The sequence below is a fragment of the Camelina sativa genome, chromosome 8, assembly GCF_030686135.1.
Source record: "Camelina sativa cultivar CO46 ecotype springtype chromosome 8, ASM3068613v1".
NCBI classification, from domain to species: Eukaryota; Viridiplantae; Streptophyta; class Magnoliopsida; order Brassicales; family Brassicaceae; genus Camelina; species Camelina sativa.
This window is the reverse complement of record NC_141887.1, coordinates 3,407,820-3,425,233: the sequence shown is the minus strand read 5'-3', so window position 1 is coordinate 3,425,233 and position 17,414 is coordinate 3,407,820. Positions and strand designations below refer to the sequence as shown.

Genomic DNA, 17,414 nt, shown 5'->3' with positions numbered 1-17,414 from the left:
ATTAATATACTGTAATTAGTTTTAATCATTAAAATACAATAAATTTGTTTTTGTTTTTACTTTGTAAATGATATTTTGATCATATCTTTTCTAACTATGTTAAGGTCTAGCCTATGATGTTTTTTTAGTTCAAAGTGTTGTTATTAGGTATGATTATGATGCATATATCAACTATTTTTACAAATATATTATTAATGTTTGGAAAAAAAACATATTTAATATTCAAATTGAAGAAACAATGGGTACAAAACAATTTGATATGGGGTAAATATTTTTCCCCCATATGAGATGTTTTAGCTCATAATATTATGAACTTTATTGTTAAAAAAGTCAAGAGTGGTAAAATGATTATTTACATGAATATGTGCAAACTTCAAAAGGCTCGTCAAAAACTTGTTTGGAAAGCATATGTGAAGGCGGATTGTTTAGCACATTCTTCTAAATTGTTAGTGTCAGGACTTACTTTTGTAAATATTTTTTTTTGGGTTTGGACTATTAATCTTGGAATTTTATTTTAATTATAGTTAGACTGAAAAAAATAACAAAAATAAATTGTCTGGAAGATGTTTCAAACATGTTTGTTCTTCTTCTTCACCCTTGAATTGGTTTGGTATTGGATGTGTCAATTTAATGAAATCAAACATTTTCAAAATGTTGGATAATATTATCATATAATATAAAATAGAAATCAAATTTTATTAGTCGGATCTAACGGTAGATATTGAACATAGTTGACCATTGCAAATTCGAAGGACCGTCGTCGTCACCAACCTCTCCACGTAGTGTCGTTGAGTCGAGTGGTAGTAGTTAATCTTCAGAAACCCCCAGAGAATTATAAATAGTACTACCTACTACTATATGGGAAACGGTTGAACAAACCTAAACTCACAGCCCGAATCAAATCCCCCAATTCTTGTTTCGATCGCTCGAGCTCCAAACACACAGCTATGGCGATTGATCCTGAGCAGCAACCAATCTCCTCTGTTTCCAGAGAGGTACATGATCCTTTTTTTCTTCTTAATTCCTGTTCGATTGTATTATCCAAGGCTTAATTCTCAAGTGAATTCCTTTTGAGATCGATTTTGATCAAGTTCTGAAACTTGCTATATTGGAATCTTGAGAGTTTGTATCTTAGAGTCTCTCATTTTGGGGGCTACTACTTCAATTCTGAGAAGAAATTGAGAGGTTTGTAGATGGGGTTTTAGCCATCAGCCTCGTAATTATCTTTTGACAATGAGATTGTTAGACTCTAGATGCTGTGTAGTTTGGTTTGTATGTTTCAATCAAAGTGTGTTTTTTTTTTTTGTCTTGCCAACTTTCTGAAAACTGTGTATGCGCGATTTTTAGGTTGGTAAGTCATCTGGTGAGATCAGCTCAGAAAGGGAGCCTCTTATTAAAGAGAATCATGTCCCAGAAAACTACTCTGTGGTTGCAGCCATTCTCCCGTGAGTGCCTCTCTCATCTCTTCTCCAACTTTAGTACTTCTCAAAATGATAATAATAACATATAGAAATTTGCAGACTTCAGCAACACACTTGGTGAACATTACCAATGTGTTCTTTGTTTGGTTATATTGTGTATCATTTAGCATAATATATACCTTGCCTAGGATACTAGAAAGCTGTGTGGCTGTTTTGGTGTGGTCCTTTGCATACCTTTTAAAGTAAATATTTCCATATAGAAACACGAATCATCTTCAGGAGCTTGGACCTAACTCTTTGCCCATTGGTGATTTTCGTTTTGTAGCTAGTCCACTGATGATTGATCTATGCATGCTAAGAAGTTTCTGTTTCATTATTAGGTTTTTCTTTCCAGCTCTCGGAGGACTGCTTTATGGTTATGAAATTGGTGCAACTTCTTGTGCAACCATTTCACTTCAGGTAAAGTTAAAAGTTGTCTGAAACTAACTAGTCCTACAATGTTGTTATCATTCAACTATTCTTGATTTTTAAAGCCCTTAGTCACTGTTTTCAAAACCTATATATTATAAAGCTCTGGACATTGGACTGAGATATCACTACTAAACCATGATACTTCACACTTGTCAGACCATGTCTGCATTCTTTTAGAAACCTATGACTTTGCTATCTTACTAAGCGTTCTCCTTTCCTGCAGTCGCCTTCATTAAGTGGAGTTTCATGGTACAACTTGTCCTCAGTGGATGTTGGTCTAGTTGTAAGTTTCCAAGTTATATTTATTTCCTACTTCTTCTGCATGTTGGTCATTGCTTATCTTTTATTCTCCTCCCGCTCTGGATCTGTGGTCTTCACTTCAAGTAAAGACAAATTTGCTTACAACATCGTGTTAAATTTCTTCAGACCAGTGGCTCACTTTACGGTGCATTATTTGGCTCAATTGTGGCTTTTACTATTGCTGACGTTATAGGTTGGTTTTGTTTCTCACTTTCTTCATTTGGTAGGCATGAGTATTTTAGCACTGTCTGCTTGTGAAACTAAATGATGTGTTAAATTTATTGAATTCTGGAAGGAAGAAGAAAAGAGCTGATCTTGGCTGCACTATTGTTTCTCATTGGAGCCCTTGTGACTGCACTAGCACCAATCTATTCCGTTCTGATAATTGGACGGGTTACTTATGGGGTCTCAGTTGGACTGGTAAGACTGATCATGCTTCTTTAATGTTTGACATCTAAAAACTTGCTTATGCAGGCCAACTGCTCTAACGTTTTATATTATGCATTTGACGGTGTAGTAAGAATCACACATCTGTTAGGAGGGGAGCAAATTATGCCTGTACTTATAGGACATTAGGGCACCCACACTCGTAATCAATCTAACTCAACCTTCCCAAACTACAGATCGTAACAGTTGATGCAGCATCTATTGCTCAGCATGGGTTGTTATCCAATGCATTCTCATACAAACATAAATGATCTGTAGACATATATTGTGACAGCACTCATCTGGTCCTCCGTATTATTTATGTTTCTCCAGGTTGAAAGCTAGTGATTAGGAATCTTGTTTACCTTTCAAAAGACAAGATATATTTTATTTTTATTTTTTTGTATGAAACCATGTGTTTCAGCCTTCAGCTATTAATAACATACAACATTACTCTTGATACAAGAATTGAATTAAATTTAGGCAATGCATGCGGCTCCGATGTACATTGCAGAGACTGCTCCAAGTGAGATTCGTGGACAACTGGTATCACTAAAGGAATTCTTCATAGTCCTTGGGATGGTTGTAAGTTCTTAAAGCTCATAGGTTTTGGACATTAATTTCTTTATGTGAAGCAGTTGAGTTGCTCCTCTTGTTTTTAAAATGTTCAGCAAGTTAATTTCACATATCCTACACAAAATTTAATGCAGGGAGGTTATGGAATCGGTAGTCTTACAGTCAACATTCTCTCTGGTTGGCGTTACATGTATGCAACAAGTGTCCCTTTGGCTGTTATTATGGGAATTGGGATGTGGTGGCTCCCAGCATCCCCTAGGTGGCTTTTGTTGCGCGTCATACAGGGGAAAGGGAATGTGGAGAACCAAAGAGAGGCTGCAATCAAATCTCTTTGCCGCCTTAGAGGTCCTGCTTTTGTTGATTCAGCTGCTGAACAAGTGAGCGAGATTTTAGCTGAACTTTCTGTTGTGGGCGAGGATAAAGAAGTCACATTTGGTGAACTATTTCAAGGGAAGTGCTTGAAAGCTCTCATCATAGGAGGAGGTCTAGTCTTGTTTCAACAGGTCGGTATAGTCAAATTTAATTGTCGGGCTCTTTTAGAAGAGTAACTACTAATGAACTTTGTCAAATGGCAGATAACTGGGCAACCAAGTGTGCTTTATTATGCACCTTCAATACTGCAGGTTTTCTTTTCTTCTCTAGATAAACTTTCTGTAGAGTATAATATTGGCTTCGTTGCACTTGGAAACTCACAAGTGGATATTTAACTTCTCCCCTCCCCCACCTTTCCTGTTAGACCGCTGGATTTTCTGCCGCAGGTGATGCAACAAGGGTCTCAATTCTGCTTGGTCTATTGAAGGTATTCATTTTTTCCATCAGGCTAAATTTTTAAGATACTAATTTTCACCTGATATACTTTTAAATTACCTTTACAATATGATATATAGATGCACTTCATTCTACAATCTCTGTTATCAGTGCTAGCAGTAGTGCCATTACAGATCGACATTTAAAACTGTGTAGTCGTAAAAAGAATAATTTAGATCGACACTAAAGAACAATGTTTCGATGGACCTTGGAGACCTGCCTCTGCTACAAAGTTATCTTGCTTTCTAAGAAATAATGGCACCTATGTTGTTGCAGTTGATTATGACAGGAGTAGCTGTTGTAGTTATTGACAGACTTGGAAGGAGACCATTACTTCTTGGTGGTGTTGGCGGCATGGTATGTCCTCTATGTTTTATTCTTTGTCTTTTCTCATCCATGTTCTATTTATCCACCGTAAACAAAGAAATGTATATTTAGGTCAAGCTCACTAAATATCATTGAGCTGAGTATCTTCACTTGTTATTTTTATTGTCAAACAGGTTGTCTCATTATTCCTGTTGGGGTCATACTACCTCTTTTTCAGCGCCTCACCAGTTGTTGCTGTTGTTGCACTGTTGCTTTATGTGGGCTGTTACCAGGTAAACGAATGAATAACTAGTTAGACTTTTGCTGATCAAACTTCTGTACCAAAATGCTAATGCTAGTCTTGAAAGTATCAAAGAATTTCTGATCTAAAGATGGAGTTATAACAAGTAGTTCCTTTCGAGGTTATATACAAATGTGATTCATAGTTTCATTATTTTCGCCTTCAAACTTTGATATGCTTATAGTTGTTCAATTTTGAACATGTAGGTTATGGTAATATGTTTGGTTTTTTACTTTTCAATAAGAGCTTTAAAATATTGATATCAATCTTGCAGCTATCCTTTGGTCCAATTGGTTGGCTGATAATCTCGGAGATATTTCCCCTTAAGTTAAGAGGTCGAGGTCTCAGTCTAGCAGTGCTTGTGAATTTCGGTGCAAACGCACTTGTGACATTTGCTTTTTCACCCCTAAAGGTAACCTACCATTTCCTTCAGGAAAAGAATTCATCGTTTATGCTTAAGCTTGGTATGGCTAGTGCTGTACAAATGGTAGCAAAACGTTTTTGCAAGACAGAAATAATATGTTAATCTAGTCGAAAGATATCGACACCCACAGTTACAGTAGTTTTTTTTGTTCTGATTTCTAAATGGCACTTTTGTTTGGCTTGCACATGGCTCTGTTATGCAGGAACTGTTGGGAGCTGGGATACTGTTCTGTGCGTTTGGTGTGATATGTGTTTTATCTCTATTCTTCATATTCTTCATTGTGCCAGAGACAAAAGGTCTCACTCTTGAGGAAATTGAAGCCAAATGTCTCTAAAAAGTAGGTTAGTTATTTTTGATTAGATCACAAAGTCGCCGATTGCTTCTTAACATGATTTTGATTTGTACTCATAAATCTCTCAGGAATCATCAGTGCGTGCAGGTTCAGAAATAAACATATGTCTCCAAGTGTCTAGTGAATCACAAATCTGCTGCACAAGATACACATCATTAGGTTTTTGAAGCATTGGTTACTTCAGAGGCTCTAATGCTCGAGCAAAATTCACATGTACGAAAGAATTAATATTTTCAAATATCGTTGTAGTAATTGTAAAAGATAAAAAGGAAAAACATCATAAAAGATAAATAAAATTTGTAAAATGATTCCCCCAGAGGTTCTACCTGCTGACCTGCATGTCCCACTCAGTTATGCTCCCAAGGTTCTAGTTCTCTGGTTGCTACTACAAAAGGAAAAAAAAAAAAAAAAAAATCTATGAATGCTTTATTTTGCCAACTGAGATGACCAAACAAAATTTAGACAAATTTAATAGATGACCGACCAATAAACGAGGATAGTGACTGTGTTTGACCACAAAGGCACAAACGTTACGTATTTTTGGCCTTTTTCGGTTGGTTTAGTCCGCTTAAGTTTTACGAAACCGGAAAAAAATATCTTGGCATGTAAAATCCTTTTTCTTCCTTTTCAAATTTAATGGCTCCTATTGGCAACATTATAAAGAATCCTAGAAAATAAAATACAAAAATACAAAATTATGGAATAAAATTAAATTCTCACATTGAAAAAAAAAAAACAAAACAAATGTGAAAAAGAACGAAAAATGTGAAAGGATCCAAATTGTGAACATATTGACTGAAGAGCCCATATATATAAGCAGTGACGTCATAGTTGAAAAACATAATTTTATGTAACAACAACAGCTACAAGACGAGCGACAGAGAGAGAGGCCAACACTATAAAAAGCAGGCTCGGAAAGAAGAAGTTAGCCAATTATTATTGTACTCGACCGGAGAAATAAAATCATATCGGAGATGTCGACGGCGGCGAACAAGCAAGTGGTATTGAAAGAATACGTTAGCGGTTTTCCTAAGGAATCCGATTTCGATCTCACTACAGCCACCGTCGAATTTAAGGTTCCGGGAGGTTCTAACTCGGTTCTGGTTAAGAATCTCTACTTGTCATGCGATCCTTACATGCGTATTCGTATGAGCAAACCTGATCCCTCAACTGCTGCTCTCGCTCAAGCTTACGCTCCCGGTCAGGTACCCATCGACCAGACTCTCCCTCCGACTATATATATATATATTCAGATCTCCGGTCAAATTAGTATCCGATGATTATATTGTTCTTATTTGGTTTCGTTTGGTTTGCATGATTTGATTCGAGGTCGGTGAGATTATTATTATATGATTTTCTTTCCTCTTCTTTTGGATTTATAATTTGTTAATATTAATATTTTATTTGTTATAATATAATTTGACCAACCAACGGTTCTGTTTTTTGTTTTGTGTGTGTTGGATCGTTTCTGTAACTTATCTGGATGCATCTTGTTTTAGTTAATAAACTATATAACTGTATGTTATATAGAAACGGTCTTATCTTTTAGATTGGTGTTCTTGAAGACTCTGTTGAAGAATTTGTATATCTCTCGTGTTGACTGTTATTAAATTGTGTTTTGTTTTTTGTTTGTGTGCAGCCAATATTTGGGTATGGAGTGTCTAGAGTGATAGAATCTGGGCATCCAGATTACAAAAAAGGTGATTTACTTTGGGGTATTGTTGGATGGGAAGAGCACAGTGTCATCACTCCAATGACTCACATGCATTTTAAGATTCAACATACTGATGTTCCATTATCTTACTACACTGGACTTCTAGGTATGTTTATCTTGGCTTTTGCTCCTGGTTTTTGTAAGGAACCACTTGGTAACTGTAGAAAATAGTTCTTCTTGATACAGAGGTTATGAAGTTGAATGTCATAATTAACCATGTATAATAATAATAGTCTGTGGATGTCTGATAAACCTTAAAAGCGTTGTTTTGAAACATATATAGGAATGGAATTAGTTATGTCAACTTTTAAACATCAATCTAGAAGACTAGAGTTTCAACAGTTTGCTCTGTTTGTGTTTAATAATTTCACTCCTGATGGGTTTTGTCTGTTCCTGACAGGTATGCCTGGTATGACTGCTTATGCTGGGTTTTATGAAGTCTGTTCTCCAAAGGAAGGAGAGACAGTTTATGTCTCAGCTGCGTCGGGTGCAGTTGGTCAGCTTGTTGGGCAATTTGCTAAGATGATGGGTTGTTATGTTGTTGGAAGCGCCGGTACTACAGAAAAGGTCAGAAACTGAATATCATTTCCATATTTTTTGTTTCTTTATATATCTCTTGGTTATCCTTCAAGAGAATGATTAGCCCTTTTACTTTTTTTTTTGGGGATTTGTTAGGTTGATCTGCTCAAAACCAAGTTTGGGTTTGATGATGCATTTAACTACAAGGAAGAAGAAGACCTTAGTGCTGCCCTGAAAAGGTTCAGTAACTACTTAAATCTAAGCCTTTGTGTGTCTATAATTGTTAGGATTGGTTTTGCATGATAAAACGTAATTAACAGCTAAAGTAGAAACAAGAAAAATGGATAATAGCTTTAACACCATGATTCTACGTGTAAACCCACTTAATACCCTTCAAGAGAATGATTAACACCGAAACTATATCGAGCTAAAAAACCAGAAAACAATTTATCTTATCAATTGCTTTTTTACTAAGCTAAGAGAGATTCTCTTCTTTTCTTTTCCAGGTGTTTTCCCACAGGCATCGACATATATTTTGAGAACGTAGGAGGCAAGATGCTGGATGCGGTGCTCTTAAACATGAACCCACTCGGGCGTATCGCTGTCTGTGGAATGATCTCACAATACAATCTTGAAAACCAAGAAGGTGTACACAACCTATCCAACATAATCTACAAACGAATCCGCATTCAAGGCTTTGTAGTTCTTGATTTTTACGACAAATACTCAAAGTTCTTGGAGTTTGTGCTTCCGTGCATTAAAGAAGGGAAGATAACGTACGTGGAAGATGTAGTTGATGGTCTTGAGAAAGCTCCTGAAGCTCTTGTGGGACTTTTCCATGGTAAAAACGTTGGGAAACAAGTTGTTGTTATTGCTCACGACTGATTTACTTGTATATTTACCCAACAAAAATTTGTATGGGTGTTCGAACCCAAGTGTGAGTTTTTGGTTTATAAATATCAGTAATTGAAGTAAATTTATCATTTTTTTTTTTGGTTTGGAATCCTATTCTATGTGACTTGTTCATCAAATGTAAGAAACAATCCCCAACGCCTCCCACAAATCCAAAAAATGCCTGATACGAAGTTACAAACCAATGTTTTGTAGCTCTTGTAATAGGTTATGTTACCAAGTATGTGTGTTAATACATTAGCGAATACAGTTAGTGTTGCTATTTAATTTGTGCAATTTCTTTTCCTTTTTTATTAGAGAACATCGTACTCACAGATAGTCACAATCACATGGCTCTGATTTGGGAGCTAAGATACTGCTTTGTGGGTTTGGTGTGATACGTGTTTTGTCGCTGGTCTTCACATTCTCCATTGTGCCAAAGAGGCAAAGACAAAGGGACTCACTCTTGAGGAAATTAAAGTCAAATCTCTTAATAAAAATAGGTTTGTTCATTGCTTTACATGACTTTGATTCCTAATGTAAATATGTGAGGAAAATAAATAGTGTAGGTTCAGAGATAAGCATGTCTCCAAGTATAATCACAAATCTGCCGCGCTCAAGATGGAATCTCTCACATACACCATTAGGTTATGAAGAAATGTTACTTGAGAGGCTCTCTAACGCTCGAGCAAAACACATGTACGAAAATTCATGTTTTAAAAAATCTTTGTAATAAATTATGAACTAACACTATTATTAAATTTAGAATATTAAAAAACGAAAATTAAACTTCAAAAAAAAAAAAAAAATGTATAATGATGTTCCGAAGGTTCTCGTCTTTTCTAGTCGCATGTCCCAATCGGTGAGTGACATTTTTTTTTTGTTAAACCAATGATATGGACTATATTTTTTGTTTTTTCCAAAATATTATGATTTTCTTTATGAATGCTTTCGTTTTGCTTTTAATTTTCATCCACAAAACTAAATTCAGTTTATAAAAAGAGATTTTTCTAAGTGATATGATAAAAAAGTATACAACTACTAAAAAGAATGCCAATTAAAATTACCCAAATTTAACAAGCCGATTAAAAGTTACAAACGCGGATATTCACCGTGTTTGACCTCAGTGTCACGTTTCGAAGGTTCACACCAGTATTAAACAAAACAGTCCAAATTCGAATAAGTTTTTACATTAGTAATGCACAAACACGAACTCTTGTGAAATGGACAAATAAACGCACGAAAGAGAAAATATCCAAATTGCGAACAATATGTGATGAATAAAAAAACATAAGCAGTGACGTCATACTTGATATAAGAGAATGAGAGAGAGAGAGAGAGGCGCACTATAAAAAAGCAGGCGCATCCATGGACAGTCCAAGCAGGGAAGAAGAAAGAAGACGTAACAAAATTATTCAACTCAGAGAAGAAGAATTTAACTAACGAAACGAAACGATGACGGCGACGAACAACAAGCAGGTGACATTGAGAGACTACGTGAGTGGTTTCCCAAAGGAATCCGATTTCGATTTCACTACCTCCACCGTCGAACTTAGGGTTCCCGAAGGTACTAACTCTGTTCTCGTCAAGAATCTCTACTTGTCGTGCGATCCTTACATGCGTACTCGCATGGGCAAACCTAAACCCTCCACTGCTCTTGCTCAAGCCTACGCTCTCGGCCAGGTACGATTCCACGAGAATTTTCACTTTTTTATTCTCCGATTTGTGTATGCAAATCTCCGGTGAAATTCGAAATCTGGCTGATACTGTTTACAATAATTCGAATCCATATGATTAAGCTAGAAAGACAAGTTTATATGAACTTCAGATTAGTATTCTTGAAGATTCTGATTTTTGTTCCAATTTTTTGTTTTTGTTTTGTGTGCAGCCAATCTATGGGTATGGAGTGTCTAGAGTGATCGAATCTGGACATCCAGATTACAAAAAAGATGATTTACTTTGGGGTATTGTTGGATGGGAGGAGTACAGTGTTATCACTCCAGCTCCTCACATGCATTTCAAGATCCAACATACTGATGTTCCATTATCTTACTACACTGGACTTCTCGGTATGTTTATCTCTGCCTTGTTCCTTGTTTCAATTTTAAGATAAAAGTGCTTGTTTTATACAGGATTCAGGAAGTTGGATAAGTAGTTTTGTGGATTAAAAACGTTGTTTGAAAACGTAGGACTGGAATTAGTAGAAGACTAGAGTTTCAACAGTTTGGTTTGTTGATCTGTTTTTGATGGGTCGTTTTTTTTTTTCCCCGGTCATGACAGGTATGCCTGGTATGACTGCTTATGCTGGGTTTTATGAAATCTGTTCTCCTAAAGAAGGAGAGACAGTTTATGTCTCAGCTGCATCTGGTGCGGTTGGTCAGCTTGTGGGTCAATTTGCTAAGATGATGGGCTGTTATGTTGTTGGAAGCGCCGGTAGCAAAGAAAAGGTGAGAAACTGATCATCATTTCCTTATGTTTCTTGGTTCTCCTTCAAAGGGATGATTTACCCTCTAACTTCTTCTTTTTTTTTCCGGGATTTGTTAGGTTGATCTCCTAAAGACCAAGTTTGGGTTTGATGATGCATTTAACTACAAGGAAGAACCAGACCTTAGTGCCGCCCTGAAAAGGTTCAGTAACCACTTATTTCAAAGCTTTTTCATGTGTATAACTGCCTGGTTAGGATCTGTTGCAGTATAAAGCGGCATTTCACAACTAAAGTATAAACCAGAGACATTGTATGAAAGCATGAACACCATGATTCTACATGGAAAACAACCTTAATGTATTGGAAACCAATGAAAGTCCGAATTACAATCAACTGCTTTTTGACTAATCTAAGAGATATCCTCCTTTTTTTCTTTTTCCAGGTGTTTCCCTAAGGGCATTGACATATACTTTGAGAACGTAGGAGGCAAAATGCTAGACGCAGTGCTCTTAAACATGAACGTGCACGGACGTATCGCTGTCTGTGGAATGATCTCACAGTACAATCTTGAGAACCAGGAAGGTGTACACAACCTATCCAACATAATCTACAAACGAATCCGCATTCAAGGCTTTGCAGTGTTTGATTTCTATGACAAATACTCAAAGTTCTTGGAGTTTGTGCTTCCTCACATTAAAGAAGGAAAGATCACGTACGTTGAAGATGTAGCTGATGGATTGGAGAAAGGTCCTGAAGCTCTAGTGGGACTCTTCCATGGTAAGAACGTTGGAAAACAAGTTGTGGTTGTTGCTCGTGAGTAAAACTATATGGGAGATTGGGAGTAATGTTTATATTTATCCGACAAGGGTGTGTAATTTGTATGGTTTATGAATAATAATAATAATAATAGTAATAATGAAGTACATTTTAATATAATATCAGTTCGTTTGTTGTCGGTTCGAATCATATTCTATGTGACATGCATGTTCATCAAAAGAGGGTGTCGACCGAGTTTGAACACAATGTGTTCAATATTTTAGTAACCAAAAGAAGATTATGAGGATCAAAGCAAAGCAAGGCTGGATTGACGACCATTACAATGTTAGTATGTTACGTTTGAAGAAATCACTCAGATTTTGTGATGGTCGATTACAAGAGATCAGAAGTTAGCATAATAAATGTGAAAACGATGAGATATAACATCAAAGATTCAAAATGGAAATTAGAAGGTGTCGACAAAATTACGCCTTCATTTTTTTTTTTTTTTTGTCGTCTGATTAAAAGGAAACAAGTCTGAAAGACACAAAAAAACGCAAATTACGCCTTAATTAAAAGATCCAAATTGTGAACAAATGTGACATAGGCAGTGACGTCATATTTTGATATCATGATCTTGTGGTCAGTGGTCACTATAAAAAAAAAACCAGCCGCGTCCCCGAGAGTCCAATGTAACAAATTTATCCAAGTCCAGAAGTTCAAATCGGAGAAAGAATTAACTAACGATGACGGCGACGAACAAGCAAGTGATATTCAAAGACTACGTGAGTGGTTTCCGTAAGGAATCTGATTTCGATTTCACTACCACCACCGTCGAAACTAGTGTTCCAGAAGGTTCTAACTCGGTCCTGGTGAAGAATCTCTTCTTGTCATGCGTATCCGTATGGGGAAACCTGATCCCTCCTCTGCTGCTCTTGCTCAAGCTTACGCTCCCGGTCAGGTACCCATTGACGAGAGACTCTACTTTTAGATTATATGCAAATCTCCGGTGAAGATGCGAATCGGATGATAATGTTTACTTTGTTTGCTAAGCTTTGCATGTTTTCCTTGAGATTATTTATGTGAATTCTCTTAATTTGGATATAAATATAAATATTTTATTTCGTGAACAGAGAAGTATTTATCTTATTATTAACTATAATAATATACTTGACAATTTGGTGTTCTTGAAGACATTGAGATGAAACTGTGTCTCTCTATGGGTTTGACTTTTTGCTATCTCTTGACTTGTTGTTCAATTTGTGTTTTCTGGTGCAGCCAATCAATGGGTATGGAGTGTCTAGAGTGATCGAATCTGGGCATCCGGATTACAATAAAGGAGACTTACTTTGGGGATTTGTTGGATGGGAGGAGTACAGTGTTATCACTCCAATGACTCACGTGCATTTCAAGATCCAACATACCGATGTTCCATTATCTTACTACACTGGACTTCTCGGTATGTTTATCCCGGCTTAATTTGCTTCTTGTTATTGAAGTGGGAACGTGGAATCACTTGGTAACTTAGCTTAGACAGATCATGAAGTTGAATGTTACAACCATGTAGGAGTATGCAATTATACTTTGTCGATATTTAAACTTCAATCGAGAAGACTATAGACTTTAAACTGTTTGGTTTGTTGATTTATGTTTGATATTTATTTTTCCTTGATGGGTTTTGTCTGGTCCTGGTAGGTATGCCTGGTATGACCGCATATGTTGGCTTTTATGAAATCTGTTCTCCAAAGAAAGGAGAGACAGTTTATGTCTCAGCTGCTTCTGGTGCGGTTGGTCAGCTTGTGGGACAATTTGCTAAGATGATGGGCTGTTATGTTGTTGGAAGCGCGGGTAGCAAAGAAAAGGTGAAAAACTGATCATCATTTCCATATTTTGTATCCTAATGTTTCTTGATTCCCCTACAAGAGAATGATTAGCTAGCCCTTTGAATTACTTACTTTTGGGGCTTTGTTAGGTTGATCTGCTCAAGACCAAGTTTGGGTTTGATGAGGCATTTAACTACAAGGAAGAACCAGACCTTAGTGCTGTCCTGAAAAGGTTGGTTACCACTTATTTTGATATCTGTAACTGTTATCAGTTGCTGAATAAAGCGGCAATTCGCAAAAGGAGAGAAATGGATATATAGAAGTAAGTATGATCATTCTACGTGGGAAAATGACATTATCTTCATTGATTGATATATCTAGGTGTTTTCCCAAAGGCATCGACATATACTTTCAGAACGTAGGCGGCAAAATGCTGGATGCAGTGCTCTTGAACATGAACGTGAAAGGGCGTATCGCTGTCTGCGGAATGATCTCACAGTACAATCTTGAGAACCAGGAAGGTGTACACAACCTATCCAACATAATCTACAAACGAATCCGCATTCAAGGCTTTGTAGTGTCTGATTTCTATGACAAATACTCGAAGTTCCTGGAGTTTGTGCTTCCACACATAAAAGAAGGGAAGATCACGTACGTAGAAGATGTAGCTGATGGGCTCGAGAAAGGTCCTGAAGCTCTTGTGGGACTCTTCCATGGTAAGAATGTTGGGAAACAAGTTGTCGTTGTTGCTCGTGAGTGAAAGTAAATTTAAAACTTAACTATACTTAAATCCAACCAGAGTTTGTGTGGGTGGCTTTTGTTCTATGGATAATAATTTTTATGGTTTTGAATCGAAATTCATGTCATTTGTTTCTAGTTTTAAAATAATATAAAAATTCCGCATTAGGTTCTTCTTTGCGTTTGGATTTGATTGTTGGTTTAGATATAGCAAGGGAGAGAGTTAATCTCCCACATTGTTTGCATCGCACATAATAGCGCAAGAAATCATGCCTATATACAGCTAAGTTTGGCTTCATTAGTTTTGCATTGCCACCAGATAGCAAAACATGTCTATACGAAAAAGTTTACTCCTGACCTGACGACAAATAAAAAGACTATCTCCACAACTTGTGGCTTTAATAACCGCACTAACTGTAGAGTCTGTACTCTGTAGAGCATTAGAGCTTATATAAGTAGTGAGAAATAAAGACGTTTTTAGGAACCAAAAATAAAACATATTCCCAACCAAAAAAAATGGCGACGGTGATCAACAAGCAAGTCTTATTACGTGATTACGTTACCGGTTTCGCAAACGAATCCGACCTTGTAATCACATCCACCAACGTCGATCTTAGGGTGCCGAAGGGATCTATGACGGCTTTGGTGAAGAATCTCTACTTGTCTTGCGATCCTTACATGAGAAATCGTATGAGAAAGCCTGATCCTTTGAGCCCTGCTACAGCTCAGTCCTTCACTCCCGGCATGGTAAAAAGCACTACCACTAGTTAGTTATAACTACATACAGTTTAAGTGAACTTATGTTGTGTTGTGTTTGTGCAGCCTATCTCAGGACTTGGAGTGTCTAAAGTGATAGATTCAGGGCACCCTGATTACAGAGAAGGTGACTTACTCTGGGGAGCAGTTGGATGGGAAGAGTACAGTGTTATTACCCCAATTCCTAATCTTCACTTCAAGATCCATCATACCAATTTTCCCTTATCTTACTACACCGGACTTCTTGGTATTGTTAATTCCACTTTCTCTATGTTTGCTAACAATCTATATTTGGTTGAATGAATTGTAACTCAAAAAAGTTTTATAACTAGATAATCATGGTGGTTAGAGTGTTGATCGTAATTGAAAGTATCATTAGTTTGAAACATCTATACTAACCTCCAATACCATCGTTGTAATTATTCACGTTCCTCTGTTCCTGACAGGTATGCCTGGTATGACTGCATATGTTGGTTTTTATGAGATCTGTGCTCCTAAGAAAGGAGAGACCGTGTTTGTGTCAGCTGCATCTGGTGCGGTTGGTCAGCTTGTTGGACAATTTGCTAAGATGATGGGTTGTTATGTTGTTGGAAGTGCCGGTAGCAAAGAAAAGGTATAACCTCTTGATTTAAATCCATTTCTTGATCGGATTAACAAATCCAGTCCCTTGATTTTTGTTGAGCTTCTTTAGGTTGATCTCCTCAAGAACAAGTTCGGATTCGATGATGCATTCAACTACAAGGAAGAGCATAATCTAGTTGCTGCCTTAAAGAGGTAAGTAAAGATTTGTTACATCCACAAAATAAGATCGAACTAATCGCATTTTAGTATGTCAACTAAACCTATTAAAAGATTCTCTCTTCTTCTAGGTGTTTCCCTCAAGGCATTGACATATACTTTGAGAACGTTGGAGGCAAAATGCTGGACGCAGTGATCCTAAACATGAGACCACACGGACGTATAGCTGCATGTGGGATGATCTCGCAGTACAATCTACAGAATCCGGAAGGCGTATATGGCCTCTCGCTCATCACATACAAACGAATCCGTATTGAAGGGTTTAACTGTTTTGATTACTTCCACAAGTACTCAGAATTCTTGGAGTTTGTGGTTCCGTATATAAGAGAAGGGAAGATAACGTATGTGGAAGATGTTGCTGATGGGTTAGAGAGTGCTCCTGCTGCTCTCGTTGGACTCTTTCACGGTAAAAACGTTGGGAAACAACTTGTCGTGGTTTCTCGTGATCTTGAATGAGAAAAATGAGAGTTTGTTCCGTTACTGATGGTGTCAACTGTTGTGTCCAAAGCCTGGATTAGTCTTTTGAAGTATATGTATTAGTGAAGTGTTTACAAAGGACATTAGTGGTGGTGTGGCCTTTTAGTTCATCGTGTTCATTTCTTCTGCATCAAGAGATCATGGTTTGAAACTTCGAATTGTCATTATGTAATAATGTTGGCCAAATTATGAAATAAATACACTTGTGTTATATGGTTTTTGTTACGGAATGAACAACTCATTCAGACGTGAAGTGGTTAACGTGATGATGTAAGCCTAATTTATCGAATTGTAACCGGAAGCATTTCGTCGAACACCTTAAATGCATTTTTTTTTCAATATAAACAAACTTGCCTGACACACGCTTGGTTGGCCAAACCAATAATACAAAAGAAAACGCAGAGTTTCGTAACAACAACAAACCAAACGGCAAAAAATCAGAAAACATTTGGAACGCGTCTGTGTTTTTGCGTTTTTGTTCAATCCATTTCTGATATATAGAGAGTCAAACAAATACTCTCACTGTTCCTTACATTCTTATTTGTCGAATTCCCAAATGACTCCTCCATCTTCTTTGACTTTTTTGTTGATCCAAGCTTCAATAACCATACCAGCACCGATCCCACCAAGGATGAAACTTCCGTAGTAGGCAAGAGCTCTCGGCCATGGCTTTCTCGGGAGGAAGTAAGCTTCGTATTTCTCTTCAAGTCCTCTCGGCATTTGTTTTCTCGCTCTCGTCACCGTTTTCACACCACCACCATTTGGTTTCTTCTTCTTCTCATTCTCATTCTCAATCCCCCACTCTTCTCCTTTCCATGGATCCTTCGCTTCTTCACTTGCCATTTTGTTTTGGATCACCCAATTCAATTGCCCTGAGAAATCTCTCAATTTCAGCTTCAGCTGGATCAACAGATGTGATCTAGATAGTGTGAATTAGGTCGTAGTGTCTGTCACCACCACCTCTTTAGAAATTTTTATTACAAAATAAAAAAAGTTAAGGCCTAATCAAAGCTCCTAGAGGCCCACTAAAGCCCATTTTAGACCCAGTTAGTTTTGTTCTTCTGCTCTTTCGCTGACTCTTATCACTTTGGTAGGCACATTTTCATCGAACAACGTGTTGCAAGTGCTGGTGT

The 17,414-nt window shown here is 37.1% G+C and overlaps 6 protein-coding genes across 11 annotated transcripts; 5 read left to right on the top strand and 1 right to left on the bottom strand.

The window, feature by feature from the left end:
- Nucleotides 1-642: 642 nt before the first annotated feature.
- LOC104705995 (D-xylose-proton symporter-like 2) lies at nt 643-5,700 on the top strand. 6 transcript variants are annotated; one of them, XM_010422106.3, is made up of 15 exons: nt 643-995; nt 1,348-1,445; nt 1,802-1,880; nt 2,116-2,175; nt 2,319-2,385; nt 2,488-2,612; nt 3,102-3,203; nt 3,329-3,697; nt 3,770-3,817; nt 3,931-3,993; nt 4,278-4,358; nt 4,502-4,600; nt 4,883-5,020; nt 5,235-5,369; nt 5,453-5,700. In XM_010422106.3, the coding sequence occupies exons 1-14, from the start codon at nt 948-950 to the stop codon at nt 5,364-5,366; spliced, it is 1,509 nt and encodes a 502-aa protein (XP_010420408.1). In that variant the 5' UTR covers nt 643-947; the 3' UTR covers nt 5,367-5,369; nt 5,453-5,700. The 6 variants fall into 6 exon arrangements, with proteins under 6 accessions (XP_010420408.1, XP_010420407.1, XP_087318458.1 ...); XM_010422105.3 differs by having other exon boundaries at nt 657-995; nt 5,235-5,373; XM_087462332.1 differs by having other exon boundaries at nt 705-995; nt 5,472-5,700.
- A 421-nt stretch (nt 5,701-6,121) lies between these two features.
- On the top strand, nt 6,122-8,600 carry LOC104705994 (NADPH-dependent oxidoreductase 2-alkenal reductase). The gene is made up of 5 exons (XM_010422104.3): nt 6,122-6,589; nt 7,024-7,204; nt 7,499-7,665; nt 7,774-7,856; nt 8,124-8,600. The coding sequence occupies exons 1-5, from the start codon at nt 6,359-6,361 to the stop codon at nt 8,500-8,502; spliced, it is 1,041 nt and encodes a 346-aa protein (XP_010420406.1). The 5' UTR covers nt 6,122-6,358; the 3' UTR covers nt 8,503-8,600.
- Nucleotides 8,601-9,697: 1,097 nt separating this feature from the next.
- On the top strand, nt 9,698-11,869 carry LOC104705992 (NADP-dependent alkenal double bond reductase P2). The gene is made up of 5 exons (XM_010422103.3): nt 9,698-10,191; nt 10,397-10,577; nt 10,789-10,955; nt 11,053-11,135; nt 11,376-11,869. The coding sequence occupies exons 1-5, from the start codon at nt 9,964-9,966 to the stop codon at nt 11,752-11,754; spliced, it is 1,038 nt and encodes a 345-aa protein (XP_010420405.1). The 5' UTR covers nt 9,698-9,963; the 3' UTR covers nt 11,755-11,869.
- Nucleotides 11,870-12,289: 420 nt separating this feature from the next.
- On the top strand, nt 12,290-14,422 carry LOC104705991 (NADPH-dependent oxidoreductase 2-alkenal reductase). The gene is made up of 5 exons (XM_087462329.1): nt 12,290-12,650; nt 12,968-13,148; nt 13,385-13,551; nt 13,662-13,744; nt 13,894-14,422. The coding sequence occupies exons 1-5, from the start codon at nt 12,582-12,584 to the stop codon at nt 14,270-14,272; spliced, it is 879 nt and encodes a 292-aa protein (XP_087318455.1). The 5' UTR covers nt 12,290-12,581; the 3' UTR covers nt 14,273-14,422.
- A 60-nt stretch (nt 14,423-14,482) lies between these two features.
- Nucleotides 14,483-16,492, top strand: LOC104705990 (NADPH-dependent oxidoreductase 2-alkenal reductase). The gene is made up of 5 exons (XM_010422102.3): nt 14,483-14,997; nt 15,073-15,253; nt 15,453-15,619; nt 15,698-15,780; nt 15,876-16,492. The coding sequence occupies exons 1-5, from the start codon at nt 14,767-14,769 to the stop codon at nt 16,258-16,260; spliced, it is 1,047 nt and encodes a 348-aa protein (XP_010420404.2). The 5' UTR covers nt 14,483-14,766; the 3' UTR covers nt 16,261-16,492.
- Nucleotides 16,493-16,585: 93 nt separating this feature from the next.
- LOC104705987 (uncharacterized) lies at nt 16,586-17,238 on the bottom strand. The gene has a single exon (XM_010422099.3). The coding sequence runs from the start codon at nt 17,122-17,124 to the stop codon at nt 16,819-16,821; it is 306 nt and encodes a 101-aa protein (XP_010420401.1). The 5' UTR covers nt 17,125-17,238; the 3' UTR covers nt 16,586-16,818.
- Between the last annotated feature and the right edge of the window lie 176 nt (nt 17,239-17,414).

What these genes read in the sequence shown, in the direction of transcription:
- LOC104705995 (XM_010422106.3), top strand. Translation starts at nt 948, where the DNA reads ATGGCGATTGATCCTGAGCAGCAACCAATCTCCTCTGTTTCCAGAGAG. An exon ending in TCTCCTCTGTTTCCAGAGAG is followed by an intron (nt 996 to 1,347) that starts GTACATGATCCT and finishes CGCGATTTTTAG; the next exon opens with GTTGGTAAGTCATCTGGTGA. An exon ending in TTGCTTTTTCACCCCTAAAG is followed by an intron (nt 5,021 to 5,234) that starts GTAACCTACCAT and finishes TCTGTTATGCAG; the next exon opens with GAACTGTTGGGAGCTGGGAT.
- LOC104705994 (XM_010422104.3), top strand. Translation starts at nt 6,359, where the DNA reads ATGTCGACGGCGGCGAACAAGCAAGTGGTATTGAAAGAATACGTTAGC. An exon ending in AAGCTTACGCTCCCGGTCAG is followed by an intron (nt 6,590 to 7,023) that starts GTACCCATCGAC and finishes GTTTGTGTGCAG; the next exon opens with CCAATATTTGGGTATGGAGT. An exon ending in TTACTACACTGGACTTCTAG is followed by an intron (nt 7,205 to 7,498) that starts GTATGTTTATCT and finishes TGTTCCTGACAG; the next exon opens with GTATGCCTGGTATGACTGCT.
- LOC104705992 (XM_010422103.3), top strand. Translation starts at nt 9,964, where the DNA reads ATGACGGCGACGAACAACAAGCAGGTGACATTGAGAGACTACGTGAGT. An exon ending in AAGCCTACGCTCTCGGCCAG is followed by an intron (nt 10,192 to 10,396) that starts GTACGATTCCAC and finishes TTTTGTGTGCAG; the next exon opens with CCAATCTATGGGTATGGAGT. An exon ending in TTACTACACTGGACTTCTCG is followed by an intron (nt 10,578 to 10,788) that starts GTATGTTTATCT and finishes CGGTCATGACAG; the next exon opens with GTATGCCTGGTATGACTGCT.
- LOC104705991 (XM_087462329.1), top strand. Translation starts at nt 12,582, where the DNA reads ATGCGTATCCGTATGGGGAAACCTGATCCCTCCTCTGCTGCTCTTGCT. An exon ending in AAGCTTACGCTCCCGGTCAG is followed by an intron (nt 12,651 to 12,967) that starts GTACCCATTGAC and finishes TTTCTGGTGCAG; the next exon opens with CCAATCAATGGGTATGGAGT. An exon ending in CTTAGTGCTGTCCTGAAAAG is followed by an intron (nt 13,745 to 13,893) that starts GTTGGTTACCAC and finishes TGATATATCTAG; the next exon opens with GTGTTTTCCCAAAGGCATCG.
- LOC104705990 (XM_010422102.3), top strand. Translation starts at nt 14,767, where the DNA reads ATGGCGACGGTGATCAACAAGCAAGTCTTATTACGTGATTACGTTACC. An exon ending in TTACTACACCGGACTTCTTG is followed by an intron (nt 15,254 to 15,452) that starts GTATTGTTAATT and finishes TGTTCCTGACAG; the next exon opens with GTATGCCTGGTATGACTGCA. An exon ending in GTGCCGGTAGCAAAGAAAAG is followed by an intron (nt 15,620 to 15,697) that starts GTATAACCTCTT and finishes GAGCTTCTTTAG; the next exon opens with GTTGATCTCCTCAAGAACAA.
- LOC104705987 (XM_010422099.3), bottom strand. Translation starts at nt 17,124, where the DNA reads ATGGCAAGTGAAGAAGCGAAGGATCCATGGAAAGGAGAAGAGTGGGGG.